This window comes from Dendrobates tinctorius, unplaced genomic scaffold (genome assembly GCF_039654945.1).
Source record: "Dendrobates tinctorius isolate UK_male_01 unplaced genomic scaffold, ASM3965494v1 ptg000021l, whole genome shotgun sequence".
Classification (NCBI taxonomy): domain Eukaryota; kingdom Metazoa; phylum Chordata; class Amphibia; order Anura; family Dendrobatidae; genus Dendrobates; species Dendrobates tinctorius.
Window position 1 is genome coordinate 19,439,477 of NW_027361689.1, and position 22,412 is coordinate 19,461,888.

The following is a 22,412-nucleotide window of genomic DNA, read 5'->3' on the forward strand; positions in this document are numbered from 1 at the left end:
TGATGCCACTCTTCATAGGAGAATCAAATAGGAGAACTACTTGCAAGTGGCCACTTTAAATACCTTTTCTCATGATTTGATACACCTGGCTATGAAGTTCAAAGCTCAATGAGGTTACAAAACCAATTTAGTGCTTCAGGAAGTCAGTAAAAAGTAGTTAGGAGTGTTCAAATCAAGAAAATGATAAGGGTGCCCATACTTTTGCACCGGTCAAATTTTGTTTAAATGCAGATTGCACATTTTCTGTTAGTACAATAAACCTCATTTGAATCCAGAAATATAACTGAGTCCATCAGTTATTAGATATATGAAACTGAAATACCTGTTGCAAAAACCAAAATTGTTATAAAGAAAAAAGGTTAACATTAATAGGGGTGCCCAAACTTTTACATATGACTGTAAAATTGATGGAAACTTTGCCTTACAATTCCTTGTCTGCAGCTCCAAATCACAAATATACATTAACGGTCATGATAGGAACTTTGGAGAAACTTGACCAGCTAACTGGTGATAAGGTCATCCTCTATCGGAGAAGAAGAAAAGATATTTTTTTATTGTACATGCTGTGAAATTCATTGGATTATTTCTAAGTAAAAGATACAATCGCCCTTCCCTCGTTACGGTCCAGTTGTACTCCATTGTTCTGGCTATGGTGTTAGGAACCCTAGCGGTTTTCTTATATGAACACTACTACTCTCTTGTCTCTCCGGTGCTGTATTATACTATTGTAGGTAAAATACAATTACATTGCCAAAAGAATGACCATACAGTGCCAAATGGGACATCACACATCACGTATTACACATCCACAGTTAACTCCTTCCCAAAAATACTTCAGAAGTTTGACGCAATGACCTTGTCCAGCCCTGGATGTAATATTACTTGGCAGATATATGTAATTTTCCCATAGTCTACAATCTTTATAGATTACGTTAGGGGGGTTCAAAACTTTGTATGGAATAAAACAATCCTATTTTTTATTTGGGTATTATTATAGATTTGTTAACATTTTTTGATCCTCTAGATGATGCCAATCTGACAACATTTTAATACAGTATGTACTGTTGACTTGAATTTAAAGGGAACCTGTCATACCAGAGAATGCTAGATGCAGGGTTAATCTGCATGTTAATAGCATTACAATGCTGAGCGGCTGCAGTACTGAAAGTGTGACACACAGTAGAAAACATACTTATTTCCTTCCAGCAGCTGCCAGCTTTCAGTCATACAGGCTTGTATGGAGTGGATACAATCGCCGCTCACAGCAATTTGACTGACAGTTGGATCGGCACTGATAGACTACTGTGCCGGCTGTCAGTTAACCCCTTCCCGACCTGTGACACAGCGTATGCGTCATGAAAGTCGGTGCCAATCCGACCTATGACGCATACACTGTGTCATGAATTCAAAGCCCCCCTGCGGGTCGGGTGACCGGGGTCAATTAAAGGTCACCTGACCCGCAGATACAGGGGGCTTTGTAATTCACCACAGGGGGCATGGCTTCGCCCCCACGTGGCTACGATCGCTCTGATTGGCTGTTAAAAGTGAAACAGCCAATCAGAGCGATAGTAATATTTCATCAATGAAAATTGAGGAAATATTACAATCCAGCCATGGCCGATGCTGCAGTAGCATCGGACATGGCTGGAGACACCGATTTGACCCCCCCACCGGCGATCGCCCCCCCTGCCACTGAATGACAGCGGCGATCTGCCGCCGCTGTCATCATCTGCCCCCCCTCCCATTCCCTCCGCTCCCTGCCAGCTTCCGATCCCCCCCTCACCCACTCTCACCTCCCCCGGCACCTTCTAAGTCCCCCCGTCGCTCCCGGTGTCCGACGGGTCCGGTTCATGGGCGCCGCCATCTTAGAAAATGGCGGGTGCATGCGCAGTGCGCCCGCCCGAATCTGCCAGCTGCAGATTCCATTATTTCATTTTGATCACTCTCACAGTGATCAAAATGAAATAAAAAGTAAATGAACCCCCCAATTATCACCTCCATAGGTAGGCATAACTAATAAAATAAAGAAAATATTTTTATTTTTATTTTTCCATTAGGGTTAGGGTTAGGGTTGGAAAGAGGGTTAGGGTTGAAAAGAGGGTTAGGGTTAGGGTTGGAAAGAGGGTTAGGGTTAGGGTTGGAAAGAGGGTTAGGGTTGGAAAGAGGGTTAGGGTTGAAAAGAGGGTTAGGGTTGGAAAGAGGGTTAGGGTTGGAATTAGGGTTAGGGTTGGAAAGAGGGTTAGGGTTGGAATTAGGGTTAGGGTTAGAATTAGGGTTAGGCTTGTGGTTAGTGTTATGGTTAGTGTTGGGGTTAGGGGTGTGTTGGGGTTAGGTTTATGGTTAGGGTTGGGATTAGGGTCAGGGATGTGTTGGGGTTAGGGTTGTGGTTAGAGGTGTGTTGGGGTTAGGGTTGGAGTTAGAATTGAGGGGTTTCCACTGTTTAGGCACATCAGGGGGTCTCCAAACACGACATGGTGCAACCTTTGATTCCAGCCAATTTTGCGTTCAAAAAGTCAAACGGAGCTCACTCCCTTCCAAGCCCTGACGTGTGCCCAAACAGTGGTTTACCCCCACATATGGGGTATCAGCGTACTCAGGAAAAATTGCACAACAACTTTTGGGGTCTAATTTCTCCTGTTACCCTTGGGAAAATAAAAAATTGGGGGCTAAAAAATTATTTTTGTGGAAAAAAAATGTTTTTTTCATTTTCATGTCTCTGCATTATAAACTTCTGTGAAGCACTTGGGGGTTGAAAGTGCTCACCATACATCTACATAAGTTCCTTGGAAGGTCTAGTTTCCAAAATGGGGTCACTTGTGGGGGGTTTCCACTGTTTAGGCACATCAGGGGCTCTGCAAACGTAATGACGACTGCAGACCTTTCCATCAAAGTCTGCATTTCAAAACGTCACTGCTTCCATTCCAAGCCCTGACGTGTGCCCAAACAATGGTTCCCCCACACATATGGGGTATCAGCGTACTCAGGACAAACTGGACAACAACTTTTGGGGTCCAATTTTTCCTGTTACCCTTGTGAAAAAAAAAATTGCGGGCTAAAAATTTTTTTTGAGGGAAAAAAATGATTTTTTATTTTCACGGCTCTGCGTTATAAACTTCTTTGAAGCACTTGGGGGTTCAAGGTGCTCACCACACATCTAGATAAGTTCCCTGGGGGGTCTAGTTTCCAAAATGGGGTCACTTGTGGGAGGTTTCTACTGTTTAGGCACACAGGGGCTCAGCAAATGTAACATGACGCACGCAGACCATTCCATCAAAGTCAGCATTTCAAAATGTCACTACTTCCCTGCTGAGACCCAACGTGTGCCCAAACAGTGGTTCCCCCCCACATATGGGGTACCAGTGTACTCAGGACAAACTGGACAACAACTTTTGGGGTCCAATTTCTCCTGTTACCCTTGTGAAAATAAAAAATTGCGAGCTAAAAATTCATTTTTTGAGGAAAAAAAAGATTTTTTATTTTCATGGCTCTGCGTTACAATCTTCTGTGAAGCACTTCGGGGTTCAAGGTGCTCACCACACATCTAGGCAAGTTCCTTATGGGGTCTAGTTTCCAAAATGGGGTCACTTGTGGGGGGTTTCCACAGTTTAGGAACATCAAGGGCTCTGCAAATGTAACATGATGCCCGCAGACCATTCCATCAAAGTCAGCATACCAAAACGTCACTACTTCCCTTCCGAGCCCTGACGTGTGCCCATACAGTGGTCATCCCCCACATATGGGGTATCAGCGTACTCAGGACAAATTGGACAACAACTATTGGGGTCCAATTTCTCCTGTTACCCTTGTGAAAAAAAAATTGCGGGCTAAAAATCATTTTTTTTGAGGGAAAAAAATGATTTTTTATTTTCACGGCTCTGCGTTATAAACTTCTGTGAAGCACTTGGGGGTTCAAGGTGCTGACCACACATCTAGATAAGTTCCTTGGGGGGTCTAGTTTCCAAAATGGGGTCACTTGTGGGGGGTTTCTACTGTTTAGGCACACAGGGGCTCAGCAAATGTAACATGACGCCCGCAGACCATTCCATCAAAGTCAGCATTTCAAAATGTCACTACTTCCCTTCCGAGCCCCGACGTGTGCCCAAACAGTGGTCCCCCCCCACATATGGGGTACCAGCGTACTTAGGACAAACTGGGAAAACAACTTTTGGGGTCCAATTTATCCTGGTACCCTTGTGAAAATAAAAAATTACCGACTAAAAAATCTTTTTTTAGGAAAAAAAAAAGATTTTTTATTTTCACTGCTCTGCATTATAAACTTCTGTGAATCACCTGGGGGTTCAAAGTGCTCACTATGCATCTAGATAAGTTCCTTAGGGGGTCTAGTTTCCAAAATGGGGCCATTTGTGGGGGAGCTCCAAAGTTTAGGCACACAGGGGATCTCCAAACACGACATGGTGTCCGCTAACGATTGGAGCTAATTTTCATTTCAAAAAGTCAAATGGTGCTCATTCCCTTCTGCGCCCTGCCGTGCACCCAAACAGTGCCCCCCCCCACATATGGGGTACCAGCGTGCTCAGTACAATCTGGACAACAACTTTTGTGGTCCAATTTCTGCTGTTACCCTTGTGAAAATAAAAAATAGCGTGCTAAAAAATCATTTTTGAGGAAAAAAAAATGATTTTTTATTTTCACTGCTCTATGTTATAAACTTTTGTGAGGCACTTGGGGGTTCAAAGTGCTCACTACACATCTAGATAAGTTCCTTAAGGGGTCTAGTTTCCAAAATGGTGTCACTTGTGGGGGAGCTCCAATGTTTAGGCACACAGGGGCTCTCCAAACGCGACATGGTGTCCGATAACGATTGGAGCTAATTTTCCATTCAAAAAGTCAAATGGCGCTCCTTCCCTTCCGGGCCCTGCCGTGCACCCAAACAGTGGTTTATGACCACATATGAGGTATTGGTGTGCTCAGGAGAAATTGCCCAACAAATTTTAGGATCCATTTTATCCTGTTGCCCATGTGAAAATGAAAAAACTGAGGCTAAAAGATAATTTTTGTGAAAAAAAAGTACTTTTTTTTTTTTTTTTTACAGATCAATTTGAGAAGGACCTGGGGGTTCAAAGTGATCACTATGCATCTAGATAAGTTCCTTGGGGGGGTCTAGTTTCCAAAATGGGGTCATTTGTGGGGGAGCTCCAGTGTTTAGGCACACAGCGACTCTCCAAACGCGACATGGCAAGCGCTAAATATTCCAGCATATTTTCCATTCAAAAAGTCAAATGGCGCTCCTTCCCTTCTGAGCCCTGCCGTACGCCCAAACAGTGGTTTACGACCACATATGAGGTATCGTTGTACTCAGGGGAAATTGCCCAACAAATTTTAGGATCCATTTTATCCTGTTGCCCATGTGAAAATGAAAAAATTGATGCTGAAAGGAAATTTGTGTTGGAAAAATTAAAATGTCCATTTTTTCCTTCCACATTGCCTTAGCTGCTGTGAAACACCTGAAGGGTTAATAATCTTCTTGAATGTGGTTTTGAGTAGCTTGAGGGGTTCAGTTTTTAGAATGGTGTCACTTTTGGGTTTTTCTGCCATATAGATCCCTCAAAGTGACTTCAAATGTGAGGTGGTCCCTAAAAAAAATGGTTTTGTAAATTTTGTTGTAAAAATGAGAAATCACTGGTCAACTTTTAACCCTCATAACTTCCTAACAAAAAAATATTTTGCTTCCAAAATTGTGCTGATGTAAAGTAGACATGTGGGAAATGTTACTTAGTAACTATTTTGTGTCACATAGTTTAACAGAATAAAAATTCAAAATTTGAAAATTGCGAAATTTTCAAAATTTTCGCCAAATTTCTGATTTTTTTCACAAATAAACGCAAAAATTATCGACCTAAATTTACCACTAACATGAAGCCCAATATGTCACGAAAAAACAGTGTCAGAATCGCTAGGATGCGTTGAAGCGTTCCAGAGTTATTACCTCATAAAGCAGGGGTCCTCAAACTTTGTAAACAGGGGGCCAGATCACGGTCCCTCGGACCATTGGAGGGCCGGAATATAGTTTAAAAAAAATTATGAATAAATTCCTGTGCACACTGCACATGTCTTATTTAGAGGTAATAAAGCCTGATCAGTGCCCATCAATGCAGCCTGATCAGTGCCCATCAGCGCAGCCTGATCAGTGCCCATCAGCGCAGCCTGATCAGTGCCCATCAGCGCAGCCTGATCAGTGCCCATCAGCGCAGCCTGATCAGTGCCCATCAGCGCAGCCTGATCAGTGCCCATCAATGCAGCCTGATCAGTGCCCATCAGCGCAGCCTGATCAGTGCCCATCAGCGCAGCCTGATCAGTGCCCATCAGCGCAGCCTGATCAGTGCCCATCAGCGCAGCCTGATCAGTGCCCATCAGCGCAGCCTGATCAGTGCCCATCAGCGCAGCCTGATCAGTGCCCATCAATGCAGCCTGATCAGTGCCCATCAATGCAGCCTGATCAGTGCCCATCAATGTAGCCTGATCAGTGCACATCAATGCAGCCTGATCAGTGCCCATCAATGCAGCCTGATCAGTGCCCATCAACGCAGCCTGATCAGTGCCCATCAGCGCAGCCTGATCAGTGCCCATCAGCGCAGCCTGATCAGTGCCCATCAGCGCAGCCTGATCAGTGTCCATCAGCGCAGCCTGATCAGTGTCCATCAGCGCAGCCTGATCAGTGTCCATCAATGCAGCCTGATCAGTGCTCATCAATGCAGCCTGATCAGTGCCCATCAGCGCAGCCTGATCAGTGCCCATCAGCGCAGCCTGATCAGTGCCTATCAATGCAACCTCACCAGTGCTTATATTGGTGGAACTCCACTTTTACCTCAGGCTCAGACTGGTGTGGTGCAAGAATCCCCAATAGGCAACATTGGTCCCTAAAAGGCAGGTAAATGTCCCCAATAGACAGGTAAATGTCCCCAATAGGCAGCATAGGTCCCCTATAGGCAGGTAAATGTCCCCAATAGGCAGCACAGGTCCCCAATAGGCAGGTAAATGTCCCCAATAGGCAGCAAAGGTCCCCAATAGGCAGGTAAATGTCCCCAATAGGCAGCACAGGTCCCCAATAGGCAGGTAAATGTCCCCATTAGGCAGGTAAATGTCGCCATTAGGCAGCACAGGTCCCCAATAGGCAGGTAAATGTCCCCATTAGGCAGGTAAATGTCCCCATTAGGCAGGTAAATGTCCCCATTAGGCAGGTAAATGTCGCCATTAGGCAGCACAGGTCCCCAATAGGCAGGTAAATGTCCCCATTAGGCAGCACAGGTCCCCATTAGGCAGCACAGGTCCACAATAGGCAGGTAAATGTCCCCAATATGCAGCACAGGTCCCCAATTAGGCAGGTAAATGTCCCCAATAGGCAGGTAAATGTCCCCATTAGGCAGGTAAATGTCCCCAATAGGCAGCAAAGGTCCCCAATAGGCAGGTAAATGTCCCCAATAGGCAGCACAGGTCCCCAATAGGCAGGTAAATGTCCCCATTAGGCAGGTAAATGTCGCCATTAGGCAGCACAGGTCCCCAATAGGCAGGTAAATGTCCCCATTAGGCAGCACAGGTCCCCATTAGGCAGCACAGGTCCACAATAGGCAGGTAAATGTCCCCAATATGCAGCACAGGTCCCCAATTAGGCAGGTAAATGTCCCCAATAGGCAGGTAAATGTCCCCATTAGGCAGCACAAGTCCCCAATAGGCAGGTAGATGTCCCCATTAGGCAGGTAGATGTCCCCAATAGGCAGGTAAATGTCTCCGATAGGCAGCACAGGTCCCCATTAGGCAGCACAGGTCCCCATTAGGCAGCACAGGTCCCCAATAGGCAGCACAGTCCCCATTAGGCAGCACAGGTCCCCATTAGGCAGGTAAATGTCCCCATTAGGCAGATAAATGTCCCCAATAGGCAGCACAGGTCCCCATTAGGCAGCACATGTCCCCATTAGGCAGGTAAATGACCCCAATAGGACCCGGCGTTAAAAAAAAAAAAAAAAAAAAAGTACTCACCTATGTCCCCCGCTGCTCTGAAGAGGCGCCCACTCATCTCAGTCTTCTTCCTGCACAGGCACACAGGCGGCGTGACGTCATCAGGCCGCGCAGGCGGCGTGATGATCAGGCCGTCTGTGTGCACTGTGCTCTGCTGCATACGGAGGGCTGCGTAACGCCTTTCCTCGGCGCCTCGTCCCGCCCGCGATTACAGGGCCCGCCGGCATTGAACTGCAATGCAGTTCATAAGTTCAATGTCGGCCTGGCGGGGGGTCGGATAAAAGTCCTTGGCGGGCCGCATGTGGCCCGCGGGCCATAGTTTGAGGACCCCTGTCATAAAGGGACACTGGTCAGAATTGCAAAAAATGGCCAGGTCATTAAGGTCAAAATAGGCTGGGTCATGAAGGGATTAATCAGTGCCGAGCCAGCTTTCAGTCAAAATCCTGTGAGCGGTGATTGTAACCACTCCGGGCATGCCTGTATGACTGAAAGCCGGCACTCCGGGGAGGAAATAAGTCAGTTTTCTCCTATGTGCCGCACTTTGAGCATTGCAGCCGGGCAGCATTGTAATGCTATTATTCTGCATATTAACCCAAGTTAATAGCTTTATCCAATTTGACAGGTTACCTTTAAATAATTAATTCCAGGGATAAATAATAAACAGAACGAACTTAAGGTCGCACCTAACACTTACAGGCAATATATTGCTAGAAAACGACCTATTAGATTTTGATGATATACCTTTTATTTTTTTCTTATCGCATGTAAAATAAAAGATAATTCTGAAATCTTGAAGTTTTCGCTCTGGCTGATACTTCCTGTTATGTAGAGATCACTTCATTGTGTAGAGTCATCTCATTATCATCACAGACACACTTACAGTGACTGTTAACACCTTTATATACAGTACATGACATAAGATCCAGCGTCGACAAGTGATGGTCACAGCTCACCTCCACCCCTTTCCTTCATACTGAGCTCCACATAGATTATCGATCGTGCCCACAACTTTGAGTCAATTCCCGTCTACAGGATCCGGTGGCCTGTGTGATGGCTGTAAAGCTGTGAATGCAGAAACCTTCCTAAAATCTTTGGTTTTCTTTTTCAGATCAGATACGTTAGGTCACATTTTACCAACGCTAGGAAAAGACTGGACTCACCAGGGTATTGCAAAACTCTATCATAAAGTCAGCCAGTGAGTATTACACCATTATCCCCAAGTATTTACCCTACCTTCTTATATGAGACCGTGAATTTACAACTTTTATGTGCACAACCTAACAGCTGCCATATTGATGGCATACTCTTGGGATGTCTGGGTCTGTAGGACTTCCTATAGCACAACTTGCCCACCCCAGTAGTTGTATACCCACTCAGATATATTTTTCATCTGCGGCCCTTATCCATCTCGCTCACCCGACCCTTGAGCTGTAAGTGGTACCCCGAGTATGACTCTAACCTCCCTGAAGATTTGGTAGATTTGCCGTTATTGTTGTTCCCGTTCCCATTTTTTGCCTTTCTTCTTCTTCTCATGGATCAGAAATGGTTATAAATTCCTCTACTGCTCTGCACGAGCTATCGGGATGGCAGACATGACCCGAGGATATCTTCACTGGGTTAATGAACGTGGCACAGTCTTACCCCAAGGTCCAGTCCTCTTGAGTCCTAGTAGTTTGTTCTCTGCGCTACACAGGTATTTGCAGCAGCTTAACTTTATAGTGACTAGAAAAAGAAAAATCTTGTATTTTCTTAGGTTTTATTTTTCACATATTTTCTTGCATCAAAGTTTATTTAAATTGTGGTGTGTAAGAGCTTATACACCCAGGAAAATGATGGATTATTCACAGGACTTCTGAGCTGTGGAAAGTCGTAATACGGAAGCATTAGAAATGTATGGAGCATTACTGTGCCTGAACGTAGCTCAAGTCTCATACATATGCTCCATTACATGCCATTTGACGCCAATATAGTGAATATCTGTAAAATAAAGTGTCATACAGAGGCTTATGGTGGCGCACAGAACAGGCGTCATACATGGAGGTTTGTATAACATACATGGAGGTCATGGAACCATATTTGAAGGTTGCAGTAATTTACAGCTTGCAGTTATGTTAAAGGGAACCTGTCATCAGATTCATGCTACCCAAACCACGGGCACCATGAATCAGAGTATGGAAGCCAGGTATGTTTACTCTGAAATGCCGCAACGTTTCCAAGTAAACATATTTTGAAGAGCCAGTCAGGGACTGTGAGTCTTGTTTGACCAATCTGATGCGATCCCTGGCCATATTCTCCCCTCCCACCTCTTTTTGACTAACAGGTCTATAATACTGGTGGGTGTGATGCAGTGGGCACGGCTTACATTGGCGAGGCATGATGAAGCGACTACCTGGTTTTCACCAAAGCCTCTGGTGGTGAGGATAGGATTGGTTGAACGTAGCCCCCAGGTGTCCCTCCACGGTAGGCCCTTGACCTACAGCAGTTGACCCACAGGTCAATGCAGGTACAAGAGAGTGAGACAGAGAGGTAGTCGGATGAACCGGGATCAGGGTAGGTAGCGTCAGTGTAGCTGAGGTCTGGAGTGGAGAAATAGTGGAGAAATAAGAATAGACAACCCGGGTCGATAACGAGGTACACCTTGACAGGAATCTAGAGACAAATGCAACTAGAACCTAAGCCCAGGCAAAAGTGAGGAGAGAGGAACTGCTTAATGTATCCATTGCCTGGCAGGGGACTGGCTGGGGAAAACAAACCTTGCGGGTCACAGCATGATTAAATTCCTGCAGGATCTGGCCGCACCACCTTATAAACAGGTGGAGACAGCAGGGATATGCAGCAAAGTTTGAAAGTGCTGCATGAGGACTTAGCACAGCATGAGGAAGGAGCAGAGCAGAGAACAAAGTGAGTAGGGCGGTGCTGAGAAGGCGTGAGAGCTGCCACTGTGACAACAGGAGTGGGGACGGGAGACTATGTCTAAAACCTCATCGGACAAGTTAGCCAAGACACAAACAGTCCTCAACTGGCTCTTCAAAACATGTTTTACTCTGAAACGCAGCAACGTTTGAGAAAATGGGTCACCCTCCCAGGGCTGTGGGGTACTCGGTACCGGGCCGGTCCTTCAGAGGGGAATGTCACAGCAACGGTGACCCGGTCCGTGTCCCTGGGCGCCCATGTAAAAAAGGGTTTGAGTGGTGAAATAAAGTTTATGAGTAATTTGTGACGCCACCTGTGGTGTTCGGCAATGAAGGTGTTAAGCCGACGCTGCAGACCGATCCTCTGGGACAGATGGTGTAGTGCAGCAAAGGTGTTGTAGCCCTCCACAGGTAGGGCTGTTGGTCCCAGGGCAGTGTAGATAGGTGTTGGGGAAGAGGGTGCAGTGTCTGGTACAGAGATGTAGCAGTGCTGAAGAAGTTGCAGGAAGAAGGCAAGGACACAGCGGAATGTAGTTTCTTTACCTTTACTTGTAAGTGAAGTCCAGGGTCCAGATTACAGATGGCACAGGAGATGATTAGCCTGGAAGCAACTTAGGAATCTCTCGGTCAGATGGGTTGTGTAGTCTCCTTTCTAGCGCTTACTTGAGGTACATGCAGTAAAGTGTTACACTGACGTTCCTCCTTCTTCCCTTTTGGATCTACCTCGTATGGCAGACAGCTGTAGCCTTCTATCTCTCTTGGCTCACCCGTCGCTGTTGTGCCTCCGAGTCTTAGTTGGAAATAGAGCATTTACAGCTTCCTAATCCTCTGGTTTCTGTTGCAGGAACTTCAGTATCCTTACAACCGTGGAGACCAGACTCCAGATCATGCGCTATCACTGGGAGGGAGCTCTCTATCCTCAGCTCAACCTCCAGCTTCTCTCCACATGTCTACACTCATTGCCCTCCTCACACTAACTGACTAATTTCCCCTCCTGGCCCTCAGAGAGCACTCCTCCCCCAATTCTGGTTCAGAGCTCCCTCTGCTGGCCCGGAGTGGGATCTGTGTTGCATGAAAATGATTAACTGCTAGAGAGACCCTTCATTGCCTTCAAGCCTGACATCACCCTCCCTGGAGGAAGGCAATGCCATTGTGGCGACCATACTCCTGGGGGCGCCACATAAACATACCAGGCTGCAATCGCGCAGCCAGGCTATTATTCATAAAGTCCGTGGTTCAGGCAGCATAAGTCTGATGAAAGGTTCCCTGTAATGTTTTGGATTAGTTCTGTATTATTACCGCATCGGTCCTTCACATGGTTTCATCATTTTCTCTTTTAATCAAATCATTTCTTTACAGAGAAGTAATAGAAAAGAAGCCGGAAAAATTCAAGATCGAGTGCTTGACAGATATTAAAAATCTGTTTCACCCAAACACTGAGCCCTTCTACGCTGCTTTTGGGAATAGACCTACGGTGAGTGCAGCAATTAAAATATGGTTATTGGGTGATGTGGTATTATACCAACGTTACATGACTGCATGGACATGATCTTAACAGATTTACTTATTTTTACACCGAAAATGTTCGATTTTTTTCTAACTACCTGTCATTGGGTTTTTTCATTTAAAACCAAATTCAAATTCTTATGTATTAAATTTGCTTTGTGAATGTCACTCTTGCCCCTTTGATTGGCAGCATATGGCACAATTTCCCAATTCTCTCCTGCACATGCACTGGTCATCTGATTAATTGTACTTCTGCCGGATTTTCCAGGTTATGTAGATGACATGAGAAAAGTCATCCACGTCAATCAAAGGCAGAGGGGCAACTTTGGCAAGATCGCATCTGGTGCCGACCATAGTCTGGAGCGCTCATTGTTAATGAGCGGATAAACAGACGATTCAGTTCAAGTCGAATTTTCTAAATTTTGCGGTTTCAAGCAAATTTGAACACTTTGAGATTTAGTTCACGGTTCTCAAAAAAATCCAATTTTTGTGTCTCTCACTTTCTTTCTCATAAATCTCTCTCTTGTATATCTCTCTCTTGTATGTCTCTATCTGTCTTTTTCTCATTAATCTCTCCCCCTCTCGTTAATCGCGCTTTCTCTCCCTCTTGTTAGTCGTTCTCTCTCCTCATAAATCTTTCTCTTTCCCTCTCGTAAATCTCTTTCCCTCTCTCTTGTAAATTTCTCTCTTGCAAATCTTTCGCTTGTAATTTTTTTCCTCTCTCTCCCTTTTGTAAATCTCGCCCTAACTCTCATAAATATCACTCTCGTAAATCTCGATCTCCCTGCCGTAAATCAATCTGTCTCCCCCTGTCGTAAATCTCTGTCTCCCCCTGTCGTAAATCTCTGTCTCCCCCTGTCTTAAATATCTGTCTCCCCTGTCGTAAATGTCTGTCTCCCCCTGTCTTAAATATCTGTCTCCCCTGTCGTAAATGTCTGTCTCCCCCTGTCGTAAATCTACGCTCTCCCCCTGTCGTAAATGTCTGTCTCTCCTGTCATAAATCTGTTTCCCCCTGCCTTAAATCTTTCTGTCTCCCTCTGTGGTAAATCTGTCTCTCCCTCCCACTCTCCCTCTCCCTTCCTCTCTACCTGCCTTTTGTAACTCTCTCTCCCTCTTGTAAACCTCTTTCCATCTGCCTTATCTGAATTTATCCGTATTATACATTATTGGGCAGACGCTTTTTAATTTGAAGCCTGACTGTCGATGATTGTAGATCTAGCTTCAGATACCTGTATGAATCACCGGTTACGCTGCAGCTGTTATCGCCAGTATCCCTTTATATGATGTCCGCATGTTCTACAATGGAATGTTTTCACAAAAAAATACACTTTAAAACACACTTTTTTATATGAAATTGTTAATTTTGATGCCACGATACTTCATTTTCTTTTCATGTTGAATAAACTATAATTTGGGTTTGGAAATGTTCCGAGTCGTCCAGCGGTTATCTCTGCTGATCTGTAGGCCATCACAGCCTGAATCAGTATTTCTCATGTGAAGTCACATCCCGTGTGCCTGTTAATATTTTATGTATCCACCTCCTATAAAATGCTGCGACATCCACACAGCTTATCGCTCCCTGTGGCAACAGGATCTGGGTTTTGGCAGGATTAGATCTGACTGAATAGGACAGAGATTAAAACACTTGTATTAATCCAATAAGAGGCGTCTGTGAATTTACGACGGTGTCCACATAAAACCCAAGCACTCGCGCACACTTAGAGGATATTTATTGAGTCTTACGCGGAACCTTTTTATTGGACTTTTTCTCATTCTGTGTTTTTTATCTGCTTACACAGAGGACTTCTCTTTATGACATGATAAATCAATGGAAATGCTCTGAACTTGCCGGAGTTGATGCTATTATTGCTCCGTAAAACTGCCAGCGCTGTAAACTAATCTGCGTATTTTTTTTTATGATTTACACAGGATGTTTATTCATATAAGCAAGTGGGAGTTTCTCTAAACAGAATATTTACGGTCAATCCCAAAGGAGAACTCATTCAGGAGCATGCGAAGACCAACATCTCCTCGTGAGTATCTGTCCTGTCGTAACTTGGTAGAGTAGACGATTGCGGGACATTGGATCGCTCAGTTGAACCCCATTTTTATGAAGTCCTCAACCCTCCGTGGAATCGGAAGGAGTTACAGAATCGTGCAGAGTCAGACTCGAAAGCTCCAAAACTTTTAGTGAGAATACACAAGTAATAGAGGGGTTTTACCATGATTGGATGTTATCCTCTGTCATATCTTAATGATTGCTTGGGATCCATTTGCTGTGAGTCCCACCCATCTGCAGACAAATGGGACTATGGGTCCAAGTGAGTTGCACAGAGATTACTAGTAGGTGATTCTCGATGCGTGCTTCCAACCTTTTGGTTAATATTTCCCTGTAGATCTCATTTATCAGAACTGGGTATAACAAACTGGTCTAGTTGGCTATAGTAAGTAAATCTCAGCATATGCTACAATTGATAGGTTGCTATGAGCAGCAAGGCCCTAATGTAAATCCTAGATTTGGTAGCTAGGCTTCTAACCTATGGCCGATGTTGGGGGGAAACCAGGATCAAGCATGTCGAATTTAAACACCTAATTCATTTGACCCCAGGGTAGATGATCCACAGTCAGAATATGCATGTGTGTAGGGGTTGGGATTAATGGCGGTCTGCCAATTGCTACCTGATGTGTAAGTCCAGCTTAGGTAATGGAGTCTTTTTGAGTTTCTGCTGCCAAAACTCCATGACTATCTCAGTGTGCACGTAGCCTTCAAGAGTTTATCTAGGGGCTCTCTTTCAGCATTTATAGGTGAGATAAAGTGGATAATTCTAGCATCTTCAATTGAATAAAAAAAAAAGAAGAAATATAGCATATTTATTTTGTCACTCTAAAATTTCAGACATCCCAATGTTGAAGTACAGCCGCTCCTTGGTCTCGGAGTAAGCTCTGTGCTCCGTCACTTACTGAAGACTGTCATAGCCTGTTACATTGATCATAAAGTCAACGCTCTGTTATGGCTTCCTACAAAAAAGTTTGTAAAAGTTTTAAAAAAAATTCCCAAAAGACCCCTTTTTTCTTTCCTACAGACCTCTACTGAAATATAAACAATTTACATGATACCTTCCCCTTTAGTGAAATTTATATTGGCATTTTTAAACTAATGGGATTTTAGGTGGAATGTATGATTTATTATTTTTTATGCAAATTCTGAAAAGTAATAATCTTTCATGAATAAAATTCCATAAAATCTTGTTTTTTTGATCATATATTTAATCATCTGTCCTAAAACTGTGATTTGATCAATTGTCAATGGAATGCAAAAATAATAGAAATCCAATTAGCGCACAGATTCATTAATTACTTTCCCGAGAATCTTTCCTCAGTAATTATCTCTGCTGGGTTATTAGACGATGCGAAAACCTGCTGATAATACCGCTCAGTGCTGCTGATAATTATATGATGATCTATATATATGCACCTCTGAAAACTATGTGCAGTTTAATATAATGTGCTAATCTCTGGTAATGTATACTTAATATGGCATCATTGTGTTGTAGTTGACGGCTATGTAACACCAGAGCCCGCTCCATGCAAGTGGTGAGCAGATCCGCTGTACATGTACGGCAGATGTCTCCAGGAGGGAAAAAGATATTTAGCGTGATATCTTGCTGATTGCTGTTGAGTCTGTACGCTCACAACCCCACCCATTCCACAAATGCAACTGCGGAATGTCACGCAAGAGTGGGGAATTGACCACGTGTATGCACAGCCACACTGAGATAGCCGAATACAGTGATTAGCAAGTTATAAACCATTCTGGGCAAAAAAAGTGCTAACTTGTCAAGCAAGGAGTTATTTTCCAAGGGTTCAAAACAGCAATTTTTCCCCAGAAATAGCGACAATTTTGTCCATTGCCGGGGTCTGGTACTGCAGCCGAGAATCATTTAGGTGACACATCAATGGACAGTGTTATTCCTTTAAAAAAGAAACACTGAAATGTTTTTCGAAAACTAGGCATTTTCCTCAATTTCGAGACTTTGGAGAGAGACTTTGGCTCAACTACCTGCAATAACTCAGAGCTACTGTGGCCGTCAAATACTGCAGTGATCGCCATGTTGCCACTCACTTGACATTTCTTGTCTTTTCAGCTACGTTCGGCTGTGTGAGGTTGTGGATCACGTCTTCCCGCTGTTAAGAAGAAGCCATTCCTCGGATTTCCCTTGCTCAGACACTTACAGCAATTTCACATATTGGAGAGAACCTTTACTCCCATTTGAGAACCAAGATATACATCCTACGGCTTCTTAAGGAAAAATCTGTGCTACATCTGATACGTCTCGACGTCCTGAACTTCATCGGCTGCACATGTCGGGTGGCAAAATCATTATTTTGACTTGATTTGTTCCAGCTGGGATAGCTTCTTACGCTTTCCGGGAGGTTTCTATAGAATTTGCGTCATTCGGAGAAATGTATTGATTGACATGAGTAATATGCGCTTTCTCTGTACATGACCGGAGGGCCATGTGCCGTACTGTAACACAACACTGCACCCTTCCCTCCTAATATGCGAGGCTTCTGTGGCATCAGATCCCAACAGGGAAAAGAATCTAGGCTATGAAATCCTGCAATGTGAAGAGAGATGCAATTAATATCATCCGGCCATTGTTTTTCCGCCGTTCTATTTCGATATGGGGAAGGACAAGCTTATTTATAATGTGCGGCCACCACCGGACTGACGTCCTTTGGTGTAATGCTTATGTTAAAGTCCTCCCTCTTAGTAATTCCCATAATTAAGGCCAATTTGGTACATTTTGGGAACTTCTATCTAATGAACAGATTAGTGGACAGATAGGTCCTGTACATTTCTCAGGGCTTGACCATGCAGACACTTATTACTGGATCTGCCCATAGACAAAGATGTATCTAGACGCATACAATAATTAATCATCTAGGGGGAATGTTCACACTTAGTTTTTGGATTTTGAAGCAGATCCTCTTTATAGTCAACATCAAAGAGTATTTAAAGCTGTTTTGATGCCAATTTGTGAGCATTTCCTGAGATTGATAGGGGTCTGACCACTAAGACCCACGCTAAATGGTAGAATGGGAGTGCTGAGTTTCTGACCCGCGCTAAGTGCAGGAGTAATGTGCTTTTTGCATCACTCTTTAATTTTGAAAGCAGCAGTAGCTATACTTCCCAACATTGAAATCCCCAAAATTGGGATTGTTGAAGGTGTTGTCTGGTGAACACAAGCCATCACTAGTGATGAGCGAGCGTGCACGGATAAGGTGTTACCCGAGCATGCTCGTGTGCTAATAGAGTATCTTCGGCGTGCTTGAATACTCGAATACGTGTTCGACAGCTGAAACTCATGCAGGGATAACCTATTTGTCACTAGACATGCAGCCACGGTGACTCGAGCTTAGTATTCGAGTACGCTGAAGACACTTTATTAGCACACGAGGGTGCTAGGATAACACCATATCTCAGCACGCTCGCTCATCACTAGTCATCACCTATCAAAGTCAAGGAGATACCTTGTTGATCGTGCGGGTCCGACCGCTGAAACCTTCACCGATTTGTAGAACAGGGAAACTTTTGTCCATGGAGTGGCAGTGTGCATGTTTGACCATTGCTCCATTTATTCCCTGTGGGGCTTCCTTGCACTGCGTTTGACTATTTTCAGAAGCCCCATAGAGAATGAATGGAGCAATGGTTGGGCATTCAATCTGCCGCTTTATTTTGTAATGGGGATAAAAATTCTACCGATCGATGCAGGATAGGAGATTGCTTGTTTTTTCTGGACTACCGCCAAACTCTAGGAATGGCCCCAAAGCATCCACTTTTGGTATGAATTTGCATAAACACGACCCTTTTGTGGCCATGTTCAGAGGTGGCATACATGCAGTAAAACTCCTTGTTATGGCGTGTAAGGAAAGGGGACCAGGGTCTACTGTACTACTGGTCAGTGGCGACATTAACTCTTGGATCACCACAAACATCACATTTTTCACTTAGTGAACCTTCAAATCCAGTAATCAATGAAGTTACATTGCCCGCTATGACATTTTTGCGACCGGCACGTATTTCACATAGAGGTCCACTATACACTGAAGTTTCGTTTGGTTTATCGCCTCCTAGAAGAAGACATCCATTGTGGTGTGTCTTAATATAATAATACCAGAGAATGCAGAGGAAGACCGGTATGAAATGCAGTAACACATTATTATGTGGCCTGACGGCATACAGGGTACGTCATCGTATCGGCAGCTCTCTCATTTAGGCCATCAATTCATCTGAAGCTGCAAGATGGCGCGGTTCTTTGGTTCTTTTTTTTACAGTTCATTCAAATGGATCACACCAAAGGGATTTTACTTCTCGTATAAGAAAAAAAAACAAAAAAACATAGGTAAAGAAAAGGAAAGCGCTGACAGCTTCTGCCTCAGTGAGCAGACATAATGATAGCCAGATGGCGGGCTCTTTTGATAGACATTTACCTCACTGGCCCATCGGTCAGCACTTTTCAGAATCGTATGAAACCAAACTTTCAACTCTTCCTTCAGGCGTTCATAATCCATCATAGTTTCCTAAAACCATTGATTTTTTTTCTCTTGTGCAAAAATATTTTCTCCACCTCGCACTGTCACCAGATGGCATCGCTCATCGACTCACTACCTAGACAGACCTAGTATGCAGGATTCCATAGGACCGTTGTAGAGTGCTATGTGGACTATTTATTCTTTCTATGAAAGAAATCCATGGGCCGCTTACATAGTAATGCAGGGTTTTTATTCACCTATATACTCATATCTATTTTTTTATTGTGTAATTGCTAAGAGGATGTATTGGGGTGCGACCAGTGTTGTGAGGGAATCTTAATAATTGGGGGGAAGAATCGCTGGGTTTACTGTGATGATCTATATTATTACTGGATGTTTTGATGCACTTAATGTACTCTGTATTAAAGTACGAAGTGGAGAAACTTGTGTGTCTTATGGATAGATTTGGGCTTAAAGTGAATCTGTCAGCAGGTTTTTGCTACCTCATCTGAGAGTAGCATTATGTAGGCAAAGAGAAGCTGAATCTATCGATGTATCACTTAGATTACTGTGTTTAGCCGTTCTGACACAATCTGATCTTTTAGATTTAGACTGAAGCAGAGCTGATAAAGCTAACCCCGCCCACACCACAGCTAACCCTGCCTACACCAAGCTCTCTGTGTACAAAGTCCATAGATAGTGAGGTGCTTAATCTCTTAGTGAATAATCCTTCACAGTTAGTATACTGCAGCACCCACTTTAACAAGTGACACATCCCTGAATTCTGTGTTTCAGCCTCTATCTTCTGCTGCCTTCCGATTACATAGCAAAAACCCACCGACAGATTCCCTTTAAGTCATGTATGTGAAAGCTCATTAGCTTTTGATACCAACTAGGCCTCATTTCGTAGGCTTGTTGCCCATAGCAACCAATCACAGCGCTGCTTTCATTTTACCAGAGGATTTTTAGAAATCTAAGCAGAGCCCTGATTGGTTGCTATGGGCAACAAGGCCATTTTTGTCAGACAGTTTTGGTAACTGAGGCGCGATTTATTTTATTGATTGTTACTATAATTTGGAGAATAAAATGTGTTCATATGGCGTAGTATAACACGTGATATAATTTATAATCTAGAATTAGGCTGGGGTATGTAGAATTGCAGGTGTCTGTGACACGATCGTGCCCATGGATAAAACTCTCCACTGAAATCATATAGTTAGTCATAGACCTTGAATATAGGTTTGAACAAAGGGTTATGGCCTTATGAGTATTAAGACAAGAAGCCATGATTGCTCCATCTAGACACCTTCCAAGGTCATACTAATCAACTGCAGCATGTGAATACATAGATGTAGCAGAGCTGAACATGTCACTTAACTCTTCTGTGCAGTCTAATGAGGCGCGCCGCTTTCAGAGTGAATTAGAAACTGCTAGTGCTCTCCACCAGTGAGCGGAGGGTTATGAAACCCAGTGGTCTATAGTTTGGAGGTCCTTTTGAACTCTGTTTTTGGCAATCAAGACACTGTTCTTGATTCAATCGTGGCAACAGAAGACAGCGCTGATCCCGGCCTCCATTTCTGGTTTCAGATTTTCAACATTCACAGTCCAAGTACGGACCATGACTTTCAGACCACCGGAGGGTCTCTTGACCTAACTCTGGACATCTTGTTCCGTTCTTCGACTATGAATGTCGAAAAGGTGTAACTTGCCTAATTTCTCATATTCTCTGCAACAAATGCAAATGTATCATTGGTGCAGCCTGTGCGGCTGCACAGGGGCCCAACAGGTAAGGGGGCCCGATTCCATCTCCAAAGTCGGTGGAATTGGGCATTATGTATTGCTGTTGGACTGCATAGGGCCCATGTATTGTTCTTGAACAGGGGCCGTCTTCTGTCTGTGTCCCCCAGTGCACAGCACTATACAGAGGTACATGCGTCCATGCGGCTCCCTACTATGAAGTCGCAGACATTTCACGTGTTGCCTTATGGCTTTTATGTACACATTGATTTGATAGAAAAGACCTTAATATGAATTTGAACTTGTTGGTAATGTTTGGCCCCTTAGTCGTACAGTTTTCCTATTTACAGAATAGGTAATAAATATCTGATCACTGGGGGTCCTACCTCTGATCCTTAGAATAGGGGTCCTATAGTCTCCTGTGTGAATAGAGCAGTGATGCACATATGTAAGCTCCGGACCACTCACTTCTGTAGGACTGACAGCGATAACCATTCTGTCTGTCCCATGGAAGTGAATGTAGCAGGGGTCATACAGTCAATTCACAGGGTCACTTCCATAGAAGTGTATTGACCAGTGGGGTCCCCAGATATCAAACATTTATCACCTTTCCTGTGAATAGGAGATAAATGTATTTAGTAGGAAAATATCTCTATTGAGCAATAATCGTTTTAATTTGCATTTCATAACTCAATAGTTTGCATGACAATAAGCAACTTTGTAAATTTTCTTATCAGATAAATCTGCCTCTTTCACCTCCTCGGTTGATCTTTCAGTCTCAATTCAAGGGGAAAAATCTGTAATATCTTCCCAATACTGAGATAGGAGATGACAATTGGTGCTTTTCCAATTCTATGGAGGAAGGAGGAGCTGGAGGCAGGGACCCAGAAATTCTGCTGCAAGCTCTCCTGAAATTACAGTTACAGTTCTCCATAGAACTTTATGAGCACCAACTGTCATCTATCTCAGTAAAGGGAAAATCTGTGTTCACTGAAGTCAGATTTTACCCATGAACTGAGAATTTTGAAAATGAATGAATAAGTCCACGATGAGAAAGAAGTAGATTATTCTGATATGATATTTTACAAAGTTTCTTTTTTTCATGCGTACTAATAATTTAGGAAAAAATAAAAATAAAATGACGGTTACTCTTTAAGGCCGGCATCACACATCCGACATTCACGGTATAGAATGGCATCAAGTCTCCTGATCTGAAAATTTGTCCTCAGCCGGTCCAGACTATGAATATTGTATACGTGACGCCAGCCTAAAACAATTGGGAGTTAATACTGTAATTCTGTAATATTGTGGGATATACCCAGTGACGGTATAAGGCGTGCCAAGTGATGGTCAGCTCTCCTGCATCTATATACCGTATATATATTTTTCGTATTTAAATTATTTTCAATACATATTATTTCTACACAGTTAGTACAGTCGAGTATTTTTCTATGCAGAGTGTGTGTTGCTTCTGAATTTTTTTTCCTCGCCACTGGGACCCCTATGGGCTCTCGCGTTTCTCCTTTCTGCACGCCTGCAGCGCGGAGGAGGGTGAGAATATGTGCAGACCTCCCATTAAAAGTGCATTTGAACCACCGTTCTTGTGATTGTGGCGGTCACAGCGATCAGATATTTATCAACTAACCCGTGGAAAGGAAATAAATAGAATGGTGGGACATCCCTAATTATTTTTGAGGGAGGCAAAAAATGCAGGTTTTGTTTTGGCATTTTGCAATGTATTGGGAA

The 22,412-nt window shown here is 43.8% G+C and overlaps 1 protein-coding gene across 3 annotated transcripts in view; it reads left to right on the forward strand.

Moving 5' to 3' along the window:
* Positions 1-20,039, forward strand: part of LPIN1 (lipin 1) — a 291,411-nt gene extending 271,372 nt beyond the window's left edge. For all 3 annotated transcript variants that reach the window (XM_073568241.1, XM_073568239.1, XM_073568240.1), the window contains 5 exons: positions 9,083-9,169; positions 9,515-9,667; positions 12,246-12,360; positions 14,322-14,425; positions 16,538-20,039. In XM_073568241.1, the coding sequence (XP_073424342.1) occupies positions 9,083-9,169; positions 9,515-9,667; positions 12,246-12,360; positions 14,322-14,425; positions 16,538-16,697 (619 nt within the window). In that variant the 3' untranslated portion in view covers positions 16,698-20,039. The remainder of the gene's footprint in view (positions 1-9,082; positions 9,170-9,514; positions 9,668-12,245; positions 12,361-14,321; positions 14,426-16,537) is intronic.
* The last annotated feature ends 2,373 nt before the right edge of the window (positions 20,040-22,412 follow it).